The sequence below is a fragment of the Hyposmocoma kahamanoa genome, unplaced genomic scaffold (assembly GCF_003589595.1).
Source record: "Hyposmocoma kahamanoa isolate Upper Pololo Valley unplaced genomic scaffold, ASM358959v1 79, whole genome shotgun sequence".
In the NCBI taxonomy this organism is placed as follows: domain Eukaryota; kingdom Metazoa; phylum Arthropoda; class Insecta; order Lepidoptera; family Cosmopterigidae; genus Hyposmocoma; species Hyposmocoma kahamanoa.
In genome coordinates, this window is record NW_020653993.1 from 5,902,952 (window position 1) to 5,917,680 (window position 14,729).

Here is a 14,729-nt window from a genome sequence, read left to right on the forward strand (position 1 = left end):
AAAGCAATTTAGGTATAAATCGATGAAATTCACTCACTGCACCACTACATTGGTCTAAAACTTCACACAAAAAATAAGTAACCATCATAAGCCAAAGATAACATACCTTAAGAGTCGAGTTCCTTCACAATTAGGAGCTCTCGAACAGCACACGCTGTTTGAAGATGGCACAATAAACACGCACGTATTTCACAAAAGTATACAGCGTACTGAGAATCGCGCCCACGCGTGCTTGCCAGCCCGCCTGCCTCCCACGTCCTGAGCCGCCACCGCAGTACTAGTGGCGCGTTTACGAAGCGTAATTCGCTGCTAATGGACGGTAAAGTACGTATTCTTCATAAAAATATGCAAGTGTAATCTCGGAAGGTCAGGCCGTAGGCTCAGACCTAAAATATAATGTTTTACTAACATGATATTAACTTATTTTTGTGAAAATACTCCACTAGCGTGTAATAAATTAATACAAACATCGAACACAAAGAAAAAGTCCTGTGAGATTTGTGTTCAATCTTTGTATCAATGAAACATTTGTGAATAGTTTATGACGATGAAGAAAAAATAGTGATGAATTCCGTTAGTCGAAGGCGGTTCACTAGATTGGAGTCTTTGACGAGATGGATGTCGATGGTTAAATAGTTAAAATTTCCTGTATTCGTATATTTGTCAGAATGGGATTAAAAGTGTGCAGTTCTTTTTTCTCGGTATTAATTCTAGACCCAAAGAAACAAAATTTTAAGTCAAGACTTGGTCAAGATATAAGAGGAGCATGTTTGTTAGGTGCAGCAAGGGTTCCATCACCGGAGTACTAAATGTTAAAATTGAGTTTATATTTACTTCAATGTCAATTAACACCTCAAATTCCAATTAAAATGATGTGAAGTCCCCAATTAATCCTCTTCTTCCTCTAATGACGATGACGTATTGAGAAATGTTTGTGTACCTACTTTAAGACTTTGAAATTGGTTATCGGATTTTGACAAATGACACCAGAATATTTGTGTCACATTAATAATAATGTCACAAGATTTAATTTTGCCTACGGAATCCTGAGAGAGACGTTGTTATTCACGCTCCAAAAGCTGTTTACACGTCGCTTGGTAATCATATATTATACAAACTCAACGACTCCATTATTCACTCAGGCGGGATCCCAGAAATAAACTGAAAATCATAGGAAAATTTAAATGAGCAAATAAGAGTTTTTTCATAAGACATTTTTCAGCGGGCGATCGTACTCGTGATGAAACACACATCATCAACCCATTACATTCTTTCTTTCTTTCTTACATTCTTATATTTGTATTTTTAGGTACTATTCATCCCTGCCTAAACTTTAAATTGGAGTATTTTGAAATGGAATGTTTTATTTAGCACTGGTACCATCGTGACAATAGGATTATAACTGTAAGTTTCAGCGATGTACTTATGTGTATATTTATGGTTAAGTGATAATTTTTTGGAGCTACTCGAGACGTGTCATACTGTCATTGGAATGTAGCGAGTTTCTTCAAAAAGGTAGGGTCTGTAAAACAGCTTAAGCTATGACTCTTTACTTTTTATCTACACAATATATGTAACTATAGATAATGTAAGACTAAATTGTTATGCAAATGTAGATAAATAAAGCTCTTTATTATTATTATCCATTTTAGACTCTCGCCTCTCCCAAGACCTAAAAGATTAATTTTGAATTTTTAAATGGGAGAGGCGATATTTCCCGGCAATAGCAGAGTCGGCCGGGGTCAGAAACTCAGGTTTAAGAACCGGCGAACAACACGTGCCGTATCGAGCAGGACCGCTTTCTGCATTTGTGCTGGAAGCGACACGCCACAGAAATCCAACCGCCTGAAGCTGTTAGAAAGGCTGACTGGAATTAACCCATTTGCGGACAAAACAATTGGGATTATTTCTAGTGGAAGCCACACCCCATATATCGGTGATCTCGTGCGCCAGATCGAGATGTTTCCGGCGTTTCTCGGTTTCGGGTTTCACGAGACCCACGTCATGTGGGTCTCGTGAAACCCGGTGGGTGTGTAACGTCCACAAGAAATACCCTCGACTGCGATCGATCCAATATCACAATATCAGGCTTATTCGCAAGAATAGTGCTATCCGTGATAATGGATCGATTCCAATAGATTTTGGCGCGGTCAACTTCGAGTACTAGCTCCGGTGAATACTTGTAATATGGCAATCTCTGTTGCACGAGTCCGTATTTCAGAGCGAGCTCTTCGTGTAATATTTTGGCTGCCTGGTTGTGTCTGTGCATGTACTCAGTGTTAGCAAAAGCGAACCAACCTGAAACAATATGCCTAAGTGACTCTCCTGTGTTATGTGGGTCGGCCACATGCCCGACATAATGTCTACTGTACCGTCCTTTAGGATATATTTCCGATAGTTCCTCGTCTTGAGAACCTGATCCTGTATTGCACAGACAATTATTTCTTTTTATTATTGTTATTATTATTATTATTTATGCGTCCTACTGCACGGCATGGGTCTCCTCCGCGGCTCTAGTCCAATGCCTCCGTGGTCAAACGGTTACCATGCCGGACTGCCACACAGAGGTCCCAGGTTCGATTCCCGGGCCGGGAGAAATAGTAGTATGGCCTACAATTATTTCTCTCGTGAGTTTGGGTGTAATTTGTGGTTGTCTATGTGTGTGTCCATGGCACCCGCGATACAGGGTTTCCCTAGTGCGGGGCTATGTTGAGTGTGTGCGTTATTTATTATTTATTTATTAAAAAAAAAAAAAAAAAAATGCGGGTTGGGAAAATCACACGTTTTCTGAGGGTTGTGAACCTTCTTCGACGTGTACGTTTCACCACGATGTTTTTCTTCATCGAAAAGCTCAAGGTAAATTTCAAATTAAATTTCGCATACAAACCAGAGATTTCGCATTCAACTTGAGTGCTCACACAGATCTTTTTTAAATGATTTTAAGGAACTAACCCTCTTTACACAGTCACTCGACACGTCGAGCGTGATTGCGCGCGGGAAAGCCTGCATGCGCAATCGTAGGCGATTGAATTTTTTTAAGCTAATGTTCTGCACCAAGCATCGATGAGGGTGGGCCTAAAGATGAACATGACCAAAACCAAGATTATGACTAACTTTGCGGGATCTAAATATAATATAATATACGCACTTACAGAGATAGTGGACAACTACATCTATCTCCGTTATTGTCTATCCTTCGACCCCGCTTCTCAGCTTAAAGATATCACGAGATCAACTCAATTACGATGGGCTGCCTTCAATAGGTTGGAAGATGTGTTCAAGTCTAGAATCCCTTAATGTCTGAAGACCAAGGTGTTCAATCAATGTGTCCTACCACAAACAACCTCAATCAAATCAATGTGTCCTACCAAAACACAAAGGGCAATGGAGCGCGCCATGTTCGGAATTTCTCTGCTGGACCACGTACCCAATGCAGACATTCGACGTCGCACAAATGTAGTAGACGCGGGTACGAGGATAGCCAAGTTTAAGTGGAAGTGGGCTAGAAGGGACGATGGAAGATGGACGAAAGCCGTTACTGAATAGTGGCCAAGAGATTCAAAAAGACCAGGAGGCAAACCACCCGCCCGATGGATTGAACACATTAAGGTCATAATTGGAAACCACTGGACACGACTCGCAAGGGACCGGAAAGAATGGCGTAATAGAGAGGAGGCGTATACTCAGCAGTGGGTGCAAACAGGCTGAAATGATGAAATGATGAACGGTCTTTCGCGCGCGATTGCACGCTATGGTAAACCATAACCCCATAAAAAATAATTCAGCGGTGTTAAATCATATGATCGAGCATTTTCATGAAATTGTGCGATCGGGAAATTTGGTTTGCAATGAATTCATTGTTTCGGTGGCTGTGTGAGTAATATAATCTGTTGAAAAAAATCCCCATCGTACCTTACAACCCACATTTAAACTCCCTGTACATGTGAAAAGATTCACATTGTTAAGAGGTTGTTTACAAACCTTCAAAACGGCAAAGAGGTCTTATTATATATCAGGATTTCCATTTATATTATTATTCCTCGACGAGGTTTCGAACATAATAGGAAAAGCTTCGCGATTAAGTCTTTGTTTCGGCTTAAAACAGGAGTGTTTTTCTATCTGAAAATCGACCTACCGATACAGTGATACCATGATGATTGCAAAATAATGTAAAATTATAAATATGAATCGAAATTCAACACTCGTTTAAAAAATAATTCAGTGTGATAGCGAGTAGATATTATAATAGGTTTGCATGCTCTATCAGGTGTAATGGAGGTCAAAAACAACACTAGACAATCAGTAATTACGCCCAACAAAAACAAATGTTGGCCAAACAAATATCTCTTGCGGCCCAGGTATTGAACCCGGGCCCTCTGCGTAGAGCGGCATGGTAACCATTCGCCCACAGAGGCAGTTACTGAAAGACACTAAATAACATGACGAACAAGTCGTGCGCCTGGTGGTAAGCGACATGCCTGTCCATAGCAGTTGCAGTGCCATTCAGAGCTTTAAAAAGTCACCCTGAGGCATAAGTTGACAAATCCGTTGTGCCTGTAATTTCACCAGCACCCTTACCTATTTAATGCTCATATTAATGCTTGGCGGCAGAAATAGGTAAGATAGCAGTACTTCCCTGGGCGAACTCCTTGAAAAAGAACTCTATATAAAAATATTACCATAGTTTATTATTCTATTACTGAGAATAGGTCAAGAAAAGCGTGCATAGATCCATAAATATACGGGCAAAGGGGATACAAAGAACTCCCTTCTCTTTGAAGTCGGTTAACAATGCACTCATTCTTAACAGAAAATATATTTCTTTGTGAATCCGTCTCTCCAACTACTAGTGACTGGTTGACTGGGTAGCATTTTGAATGAATGGACAAAGTGCCTTAGTACGTAGACAAACGTACAAATGCCATTTCGCATGCATTCCTGGTTTCACTCCTTCGCTGTTGTTATGCAGTCGGTTTACGGCTTTTTTGAGTAACTATTTTCGTAACGTGACTTGCATTTTATTTTGTGAATGTAGGTAAGGGACTTATGGCTTTTGTTAGTAACATAGTACACTTAAAAATAATATAATGTTACAATATGTCACACTTTACTATTTTTTTTTAATATCAAGTGACGGGACGAACAAGTCGTGCGCCTGATGGTAAACTACGTCCATAACAGTTGCAGTGCCACTCAGAGCTTTAAATCACAAAGATCTGAGAGGCACTGCCACTGCGCCCATCACCATGAGACATAAGTTAAAAAGTCCCATGTTACTGTAATTTCATCAGCACCCTAACCTTCTAAACCGGTACTATTAATGTTAACATTACTGCTTTGCGGCAGAAATAGGTAAGTAACAGCATTACTGTATTGGAATATCATGGACCAATACTATTAAGTCAAGGGGACTGCTAATCGTGATGCAAGACAGCGTGGTCAGGTATTTAGTACCTATTGGTAACACCAGATGTCGTTACAATAATCAAATAGCTATTCTCTATTCAAATATATATTCGACTGCATGTTCTTTTTTTTTGTATGTAACGCGATAACTCCGGTATTTGTGAACCGATTTTCATGATTCTTTTTTTGGTGGATTAAGGGTATTTCCATAATGATCCCATTTCATTTTGAAGAAAATCATCCACCTTTAAAGGTGGCTGTTCACGCATGAATTGCATGAAGATTCATTTTTATAAATAGCGCCTAACTTTAATTTAGGAGCAGTTATTTTAATGGTTGATTTGCTATTTCTCCAATTCAAGGCGTTTTTCACTCAATATGCTTTGAGTAGTGAGAACCGATTATTATTACCTCCAGTGTCAAGTAATATATAGTGGCGAACTAGATATTTCAATAGACGTAATTCCACGTACTTTTGAGGTCGGTTTTTTTAGTACTCTGTACTGAGATTATGTGACTAAATTGTTTTACATTCACATGCTGCAATTTATAAAAGCTATTCTAATTTCTAGTGATAACAAACAAACCTTATTTCACAGATCTTTATGGGCAGTGCCGGCTATTGTTATATTTTGTTTAGGCTTAGTACCATCTACCCATATTAGGAAGCGTTAATTTATAAATTAGTTTGTAACACATAATGCCTTCTATTGACACGCATAGTTCTCAAAGTTCAAAATATACTTTTGGTACATGATCATTAGTTGAATAATATTACAAGGGAAAAAGCTGACTTCTTACATTTCATATTAAAGAGGAATGAATTGATATCCACGGCTTTTTACATAATATTAACTACTTCCAAGCTGATTAGCGCCATCTAGATATAAGACGGAATTTTTCAGAGCTACGATTTGTAATATGGAGATTAGCAGTCCGCTTGAGTTATCCTCCATGGTAATATCAAAGAAACAAATCCAAAACACTTTTCCTAACCCATTTTCTCATAATTGACTTTCCTTTCGAAAGTACTAGAAAAAATGTTCGTCATGAATTAATTAATTTCCTAAACATGAGAAACTTTTCAATATCATTTCCAGCACCAATTTTGTATCTTGTTATGTATATACTTGTTATACAGTACAGTCGATGCCCTAATATAACTGACCCTCTAGCCGACATTGTGGTTCTGAGCGATTTCTTTCGCATTCAACAGAAATTCCAGCTTTTTTGGTACAAATTTGTATTTATATAATCTAATTAAAGATCAAATTGGCTGATAAAGTTTCTTAAAACGTCATCCTGTCAATCAAAATTAATTTTACGGCTTACAGGTTGCGGATTAAGTTTGTTAAACATTTTTCTTCACACTGATCTACTTAGAACCAAATAGACGGTAAAGGGGTCAAAAAATATTAAGATATTTCATCAACAGGGATCGACTGTACTGTCTACTGCAATCAAGAAAATTACTGACAACATTCGTAAGAGCATGAAAAATCAACAATTTACTGTTCTGATTCACATTAACTTTTAGTAATGGCTTCAGTTATATGGACCTAATCACGTTCTACCTACTACGTTCTCTAAACATATTTCCAGCAGATATTGACTAGTTTCGGAGCTACCTTTGGGGACGTCAGCAGCGCATAGTAATGAGGATTCATTCGCTACGTGATGCGGTATTTCTACCGGAATTGGCATGGATGTCGATTCCGGCAAGACTGGAGTCTTCTCTTAACGATGCTATTAACGTTGGTGCCTTTAATGTCGAATTATATCATGTTCTGAACTTCCCGAAGAATAAAAATTGTATATTTTTAAGATTTTAGTGAACTGTTGGCAGCAGTAGAGCTCCTTGTGAAAAGTTCGTCCAGAGAAGTACTGCTACGCAAGCAGTAATACTAATGCTCCCAGCATTGCTGCGTTCTAGTTTGAAAGGTAAGGGGTGCTGGTGAAATTACAGGCACATGGGCCTTGTCAACTCACGTCTCAGGGTGACGGGAGCAGTGGCAGTGCCCTTCAGATCTTTGCGATATAAAGCTCTGAGTGGCACTGCAACTGCTATGGACACGCGTGTAGCTTACCATCAGGAGCAAAACTTGTTCGTCCCGTCACTTGATATTATAAAAAAAAAGACTTTGAGTGATTAGGGCTCTTCTGGACCAACACTAACGTCAACGTTCACGTTTGATATCATTTCAGGTTGTGGTTATAAAAATGCCTCTTACCTTTATCATCAGGCCGGAACTCGGCCTCGAGCTCAGCCCGAGTGGGCTCGGGTTCGGGTTGGGCTTGCTTGCTGGCGGCCTTCATGCTTATTGATTTCCTAGTCTGGTGGCCGCGGAACACCGCTTGGATCTTGGTCGCTGCCTGCTCCTCCGAGACCGGCTGGTTATTCGCTTCTGTGGAAGATGAAATTTTCTTCATGAAATACTGGCAGATCATAACCTATTAGTTGGGGTACACGAAAACCCTCCCCGCATGACGTATCATTCTTTTCCAATACGTCCAGTGCACCGGGTAACAAACGACGATTCATCACGATCGCAAGCATTATAGTGTATGTCATGGATATGATATGAAGAAGAACCTATTAGTTATCTATACCATACCATCGAGTATATAAGCAAAATTAGAAACGAAATATCATTTAATTTGTTTGAAAACTATTTCCGCCGAATCATTACGGTGACAACTGCGCTCCGATTGGCCAGCCCGAATTCGAAACCGTTGACGGGTGTCGTTAATTGTTTCGAAAATGGACGAAAATTGAAAAATTACATATTTGATATTAGTTACCTATAAAATGCGATTCCGTTTGTTTTGTAATTAGATGTTTTAATGTATTTCCGACACCACCGAATGGAACAGTCCCCCATAAATCTTTATTACAATACATACACATGTCAATTTTTGGCGCTGTTACACATATTTCAGCCTTCTAATTTGTGATTTCAGTGCAAACGAGTTGATAATATTTAAAAATGATATAAGACCCATTTGCCTGATGAGTTGTCAGGAATGGATGGCCCTTATTTCGTCACTCTTTCTGGTTATATACTCGATGAGCCATACAAACTTTGCGAACCTACTTTCGATCAATATAATCCAAAGTTTTGTTATATTTTTAATGTTTTGTTTATAACCTCAGCCTTAAAAATGCCTGATAAAATAATAATTGCCAATTCACTAAAATGTTCTTTAAGCAATTTAAAAGTTGAGATCTTTGCACAAAATTATCATAGCTTATGCACAAAATATCATTGATTACTTAGGTTTTGTTTCTATGGAGAACGTGCAAATTATAATTACGAATAATATTATTATTATTATGAATAAATTAATTGCCTACTGCGTACAAATTAGAGGAAATAAATTCACGAGCTCTAGTTGGCAATAAAAATATATTATAAGTATATTTTATGACTTTCGTTCACGTGTTCGCTTCCAGAAGGTTCTTTCTTTCTAATAAAATTACTGTACTAGATTTTTTCTTATTTTCGTGAAATATTCCCATGGGGCAGAATTTATTACGATAGGGAAAATGTCACTGTATATAAATGTCGTAAAAACAAGGTAAAACTTGACCGCAAACAGTTTTTGCTGTTCTCAAAATGTCATGACAAACTTAAGTCAGTCCTCAGCGCTCGATATGCGTAAGGCAATAGACTGAAATGTCGACCATTAAGGCGTGATAACGCAATAGATATTGCAAAATGTTACGCCTTTTGACGATTTAGTGCTATAAATACTTTGACGATTTTATGTCAATACAATCGATAAAAGTGAAACCTGTTCATACGTATATACATAGGCATCTCTATTGATAAAGAATAAGCATATTTAAATATTTTTACAACATATAAAATAGTATATGGAACGATAAATGGTTTATCATTTATTAGCAGTAGAGCTCCTTGTGAAAGAGTTCATCCAGGGGAGTACTGCCACCTTTTTTTTCTGCCGCCAAGTAGTAATGTCAGCATTACTGTGTTCCAGTCCAGTCCAGTGTGGCAGTCCGGCATGGTAACCGTTCGGCCACAAAGGCAGTTATAAACAGTTATTTAAGACAAATATCGTTCTTCGTTAGATATACGTGGGGCGCACTATAAGTTTCCGGAATGAATAAGAAAAAATACAATAAATGGTCAGAAATGAATTTATTGTTTCTTAAAATATTCTCCGTTAGCGTTAATGCACTTTTTCATACGAATGAACCAATTTTGAAAACATTTATGCCACTCCTCAGTGACAATCTCTGAAATATATTTTTCATACTCTTCGACAACCTCTTCAGGTGATGAAAATCGTTGACCGCGTAACTGGTTCTTAATTTTTGGAATTAAATAAACGTCACAAGCCAGATCGGGACTGTACGCGGGATGGCTCATAAGGTCAACGTTGTTCACCTTCAAAAATTCATTTGTCTGTCTGGCCGTGTGAGAACTGGCATTATCGTGGTGCAAGGTGACGGTGCGTTTACGGTTATTTTTACAAAGTTTGTCAATAACTTCCGGCAAGCAAATGGTCGTGTACCAATCACTGTTCACGGTACAACGATTCTCCAAAGCAACAGTAGATTTTAATTACTGAAACAATCAGTGTAAAAGTTTAAAGAGCTTAAAAAAGGCAGTTGAAGTCTGGGTTTGAGGCGTCTCGTTTTGTTTTCACTTAGCTTGGAAAGGTACTAAATTGTTTTCGATCCTACTCTCTACAAAATTGATCTGAAGTACCGTCACTGATATAATTTTGTCGAATACGAAGCAAGAAGTGTATATCTTTAAAAACGTAAAATCTTGATTTTGTTTTTAACCATCTCCACTAAGATTTCAATTTATATAATTGGGGTAGTAATACGTGCATTTAGCTCTTCTTTTTTTTATAAAAAAATAACTGCTCATTTGACCTCCACCTGATGGAAAATGTTGATGAGGTCGACGATAAGACATATACACTTAAATAATGCCTATTCACTCTCGCATTGAAAAGGCCCAAGTTGCAGCATTCAGGGAATAATAAGTCGACAGGTAAGGAATGCACTCCTTAGCCGTTTGCCGTATACATGTGGAAGAGTAATGCTTCGTGAGAATCTTTCGAATGTCCACAATATAACAGTGGAATGTCAGCCGTCGTCTAGTATGGGAAGGAGAAGGCGGAATTAAATCATACAATTTCATTGTAAACTCTCCGTGATAGGTCCTGTACAATACCGACTAGCAGGCAACTTTACGACGGTGTTCAAAGCTTTGCAGCTTTGCCTCTACCAAATCCAAGTCACCTATAAGCCTCTCAGCATGCTTAGGTATTTAGAAGAACCATCCTTTATGTGGCAGCAGCACTCCATACACGTCCGGACTTGTGCTTGGTACAGCTGAAGCATCTGCCCCTATATATGAAGATAACGACTGATAGATTTGTCTAACGCTACTTAGGAAAATAAGTCAGGAAACAGAAGAAATGACTCTCGCAAAAGTAATTTAGCTTGTAGATAACCACGTTTGCTTGTCAGCAATAGATACTTACGTTTAAAAAATAACATTTATGCGTGTGATAGCGTCTACAGAAGCTTCCTTAGGTTAAAACAATTTAGTTGAACAGTGCTTCTTACTTCTTTGATAAAATTAGGTGTTCATGACTTTGCTGAAGTCAAATTACTTTTCTAGCTACAGTACTCGTTTTACATTTAAGAATATAATCAGTTATAGACTGGCAAAACAGACAAGAAATTCGAGTCCTGTCAGATTGAAGGAAATTTTCTTTGTGTACGATCTTTGTTGTTAATAATAATTATAAGATACTAAAAATAAATTAATATCATGGTAGTAAAATATCATAATATTAATTGGCTGCGCCATTTATATTTATTTATTATAGTTATTAATAATTACAATTATTTTTAAGTATTTTGTTTATAAACGGAACTCAAACGCATTCGTTTTACATTCTGGCGACACTATTCTCCCTCTCACCCGCTCCCCGCTACTCAAAAACTGTTGTCACGAGTTCAAAAACTCGAGGCGCGAGTGATACTCTAAATAATCCATAAAAACTCTTTCAATACTCTTAAAACCCACTCTAAAATCATATTCGCAATTCAAAAAGTGTAGACTAAAACAAAACTATGACACTATAATAAACTCAATTGCTGGATGTGCACAGTGCCTTCACGAGGTAAGTAGTTTTTGTTTTTACAAATACCGTTATGCATATAATATTTCAAAGGAAAAAATCGAATAACGTGTTTTCTTAATAATCAAATTTGTATCAGTTCGATCAGGCGCTTTGCACGCGCATTGTGTGTGCGTAGTGAAAATGGCGTCGCCAGAAATTGACAAAATAATGTTTTAAACTAAACAGCCTGGAATATAAAGTCACTAAGTTTTATCTTAGAAATGTTAATTTCCGGCGTCGCCATTTTCACTACGCACACATAATACGGATGCAAGCGCGTGCTTACTATCGGAGCGCCTGATGGAACTGAATTGGACGAGACGCGGTGATTGCATTTGTCGGTGCCACCGCTGCCGAGTTTCCGCGCCGAATCTATAGCTTAGTGTCAGTTGGTAGAGCAGTTGACCTAGACCGTCAAACTAGACATGGATTCGAGTCCTATCAGATCGAAGGAATTACCGTCTCATGCACCCCCATTGTGGGTTGGAGTGGACCCCTGGAGATCGATCCATATAGACCATTTTGAGAAGCATTGGTCTAGAAAGTAGTACGCGTGCGCGGCAGCAAGTTTAATCAGTTGGGAGAGTTATTCCCAGATCAAAGGGTAATAGAAGGTTTTCAGTGAAATCGGAAATTTGGTTTACGGATTATTGATGCGAAGTAAATACTGAAGATCCGGAAAACATGTCTGTTCCAAGATGAAAGGTAATTGAACACGTACTTGGCGAATTCGAAAATCTTTCACAGGTTATTGATGTGAATAAACTGTAAACGATAAAATCCTGACGCTCCGGTTTTTATTTCCAAAGAATGTTATAAAATGTCTAAGGAAAAAGAACAGTAGAAGAGAACTGGTTACTTCTCAACAGAGAGTCGACGGTTTAAATTCCTTTGGCGGTATGTACGTGTCTTTAATTTCTATTTTACATATATTTGTGAATGTTTGGTAAACTAATTGCCTCCGTAGTCGAACGGTTACCACGATGATCTCGTTTTATTTAACTTGCTGTTAACCACACAATTTTATTTTATAATTCAAGCTAAATAAAACGTCATAAGATATATTTAAATGTAGAACACAATCCTTCAAATTATATTTTTCCAATTTCTGGAAAAATTTCCAATATTTTAAATTTTCGGACAATTACCCAACAGTACTCTTGTACCTCCCTTATATGGTCACTCTCGTTTACCTCTATCAAGTCCTCAATGATTCATTAACATTCCATTATAATTTGAATTTTGAGGAAGAGTGACTACTTGCTTTATAGATCGATTGATATATATTTTTTAGCAGTCTCATCATTGCCTGCGTGGAAGAACAGTTACCATACTGGACTGTTTCGCAGAGGTCCCGGGTTCGATTTTCGAACCGGGAGAAATATTTGTATGGCCTACATTTATTTCTCTCACGAATTTAGGTGCAATTTATTATGGTTGTCTATGTCACCCGCGATACAGGGTTTCCTTAGCCCAGGGTTATGAGTGTGTGCGTTATTATTGTTAAAACTTTAGTTCTAGTTTTAGTTTTAGTTTAGTTTTACAATTTAGTCATCTACCTCCCCCCTATAAAAGAAACATGCTCAGTAGTGCAATGCAAAGTTTATACTCTACCTACTGAAGAACCATAGATTAGACTGTTTCCAAGAGCGGTACTAAAATTATTTAAAGTGCAAGACACAAATGGAATCCCTTAATAAATGACGTAACATCCGTTTCTTGTGTCGGAAACGGAAATGCTTGGGGTAGGAAGTGAACGAGGGTAGGAAGTCTTTAAACGGCTGTAACTGTCTTTGAGTGACGTAACATTGTTTGGTGGCTTTTGGGCGACTACATCAAAGACCAAAAGAAGTGTAATGTTTTATAGCTAGGGCTCCAGAGATTTCTGACAAAACTGAAATAAGAGATAATAATAATAATAACGCTCACACTCAACATAGCCCCGCACTAGGGAAACCCTGTGTTGCGGGTGCCATGGACACACACATAGACAACCACAAATTACACCCAAACTCACGAGAGAAATAAATGTAGGCCATACAAATATTTCTCCCGGCCCGGGAATCGAACCTGGGACCTCTGCGTGGCAGTCCGGCATGGTAACCGTTCGGCCACGGAGGCAGTTATTTTATTTGAACAATATAAATTAATTATTATTTAAATTTTATTCATAACAATTAATGGTAAATAGTTTATTGTAATATTAAACATATTAGGAATTTTTCATCAGAGAAAATACTGATGGTAAGGATAAACTATCTTCCCTGTTGAATTTAGGATCTTTTTTTAATTTCAATGGCCTCTCGCAGCGTCCTAGGTATACAGGATGGAAATTTGAGACAGGACAGCAAGGCCAGCTACCTTAATCGTTATAGTTAAAGGATTGTTAATCGCTATAGTTGGAGGATAATTACAACATTTGAAAATGGAACTCTTTAGCTGTAGAATACAGTTTGTTTCATCTGATTGTCACTTGTTTTTACATTGTGGCGTGATTTTAGAAATTGGTTGCCTACATCACCATGGACTTAACTTGAAAATTTTCGTAGTATTTTCTACGACTTTAAGTGTAATTAAATAGTCGGCGGAGCTTCGCTCGGCTTCAAACTGGTTTTGGCAATGAAGCACCATGCAAGTCGACTATTTATAGCTGGTTTGCAGAATTCAGATGCGGTCGTGTGAATCTCAGTGACGAATTTTGTGATGAGCGCCCGTCCACTGCTGTGACACAAACAAAAACAAAAACATCGATGTTGTGCGCCGTATGATCAAAACAGACAGGCACGTGACATACAATGGGATTTGGGCATCTTTAGGCGTAGGCATTTATTGACAAACTCCGTAAAAATAACCGTAAACGCCGTATCATCTTGCACCACGATAAGGCCAATTTTCACACGGCCAGACAGACAAACGAATTTTTGAAGGTGAACAACGTCGATATTATTAGCCATCCCGCGTACAGCCCCGACCTGGCCCCTTGTGACTTTTATTTATTTCCAAAAATTAAGAACCACTTACGCGGTCAACGATTTTCATCACCTGAAGAGGTTGTCGAAGAGTATGAAAAATATATTTCAGAGATTGTCACGAAGGAGTGGCATAAATGTTTTCAAAATTGGTTCATTCGTATAAAAAAGTACATTAAC

At 38.1% G+C, this 14,729-nt stretch overlaps 1 protein-coding gene across 1 annotated transcript in view; it reads right to left on the reverse strand.

Annotated features, from left to right (window-relative positions):
• The window catches only part of LOC113233573, a 374,928-nt gene that overhangs the window by 151,406 nt on the left and 208,793 nt on the right, over positions 1–14,729 (reverse strand). Inside the window, exon 2 of the mRNA XM_026468715.1 lies at positions 7,638–7,811. Coding sequence (XP_026324500.1) covers positions 7,638–7,811 — 174 coding nt within the window. The remainder of the gene's footprint in view (positions 1–7,637; positions 7,812–14,729) is intronic.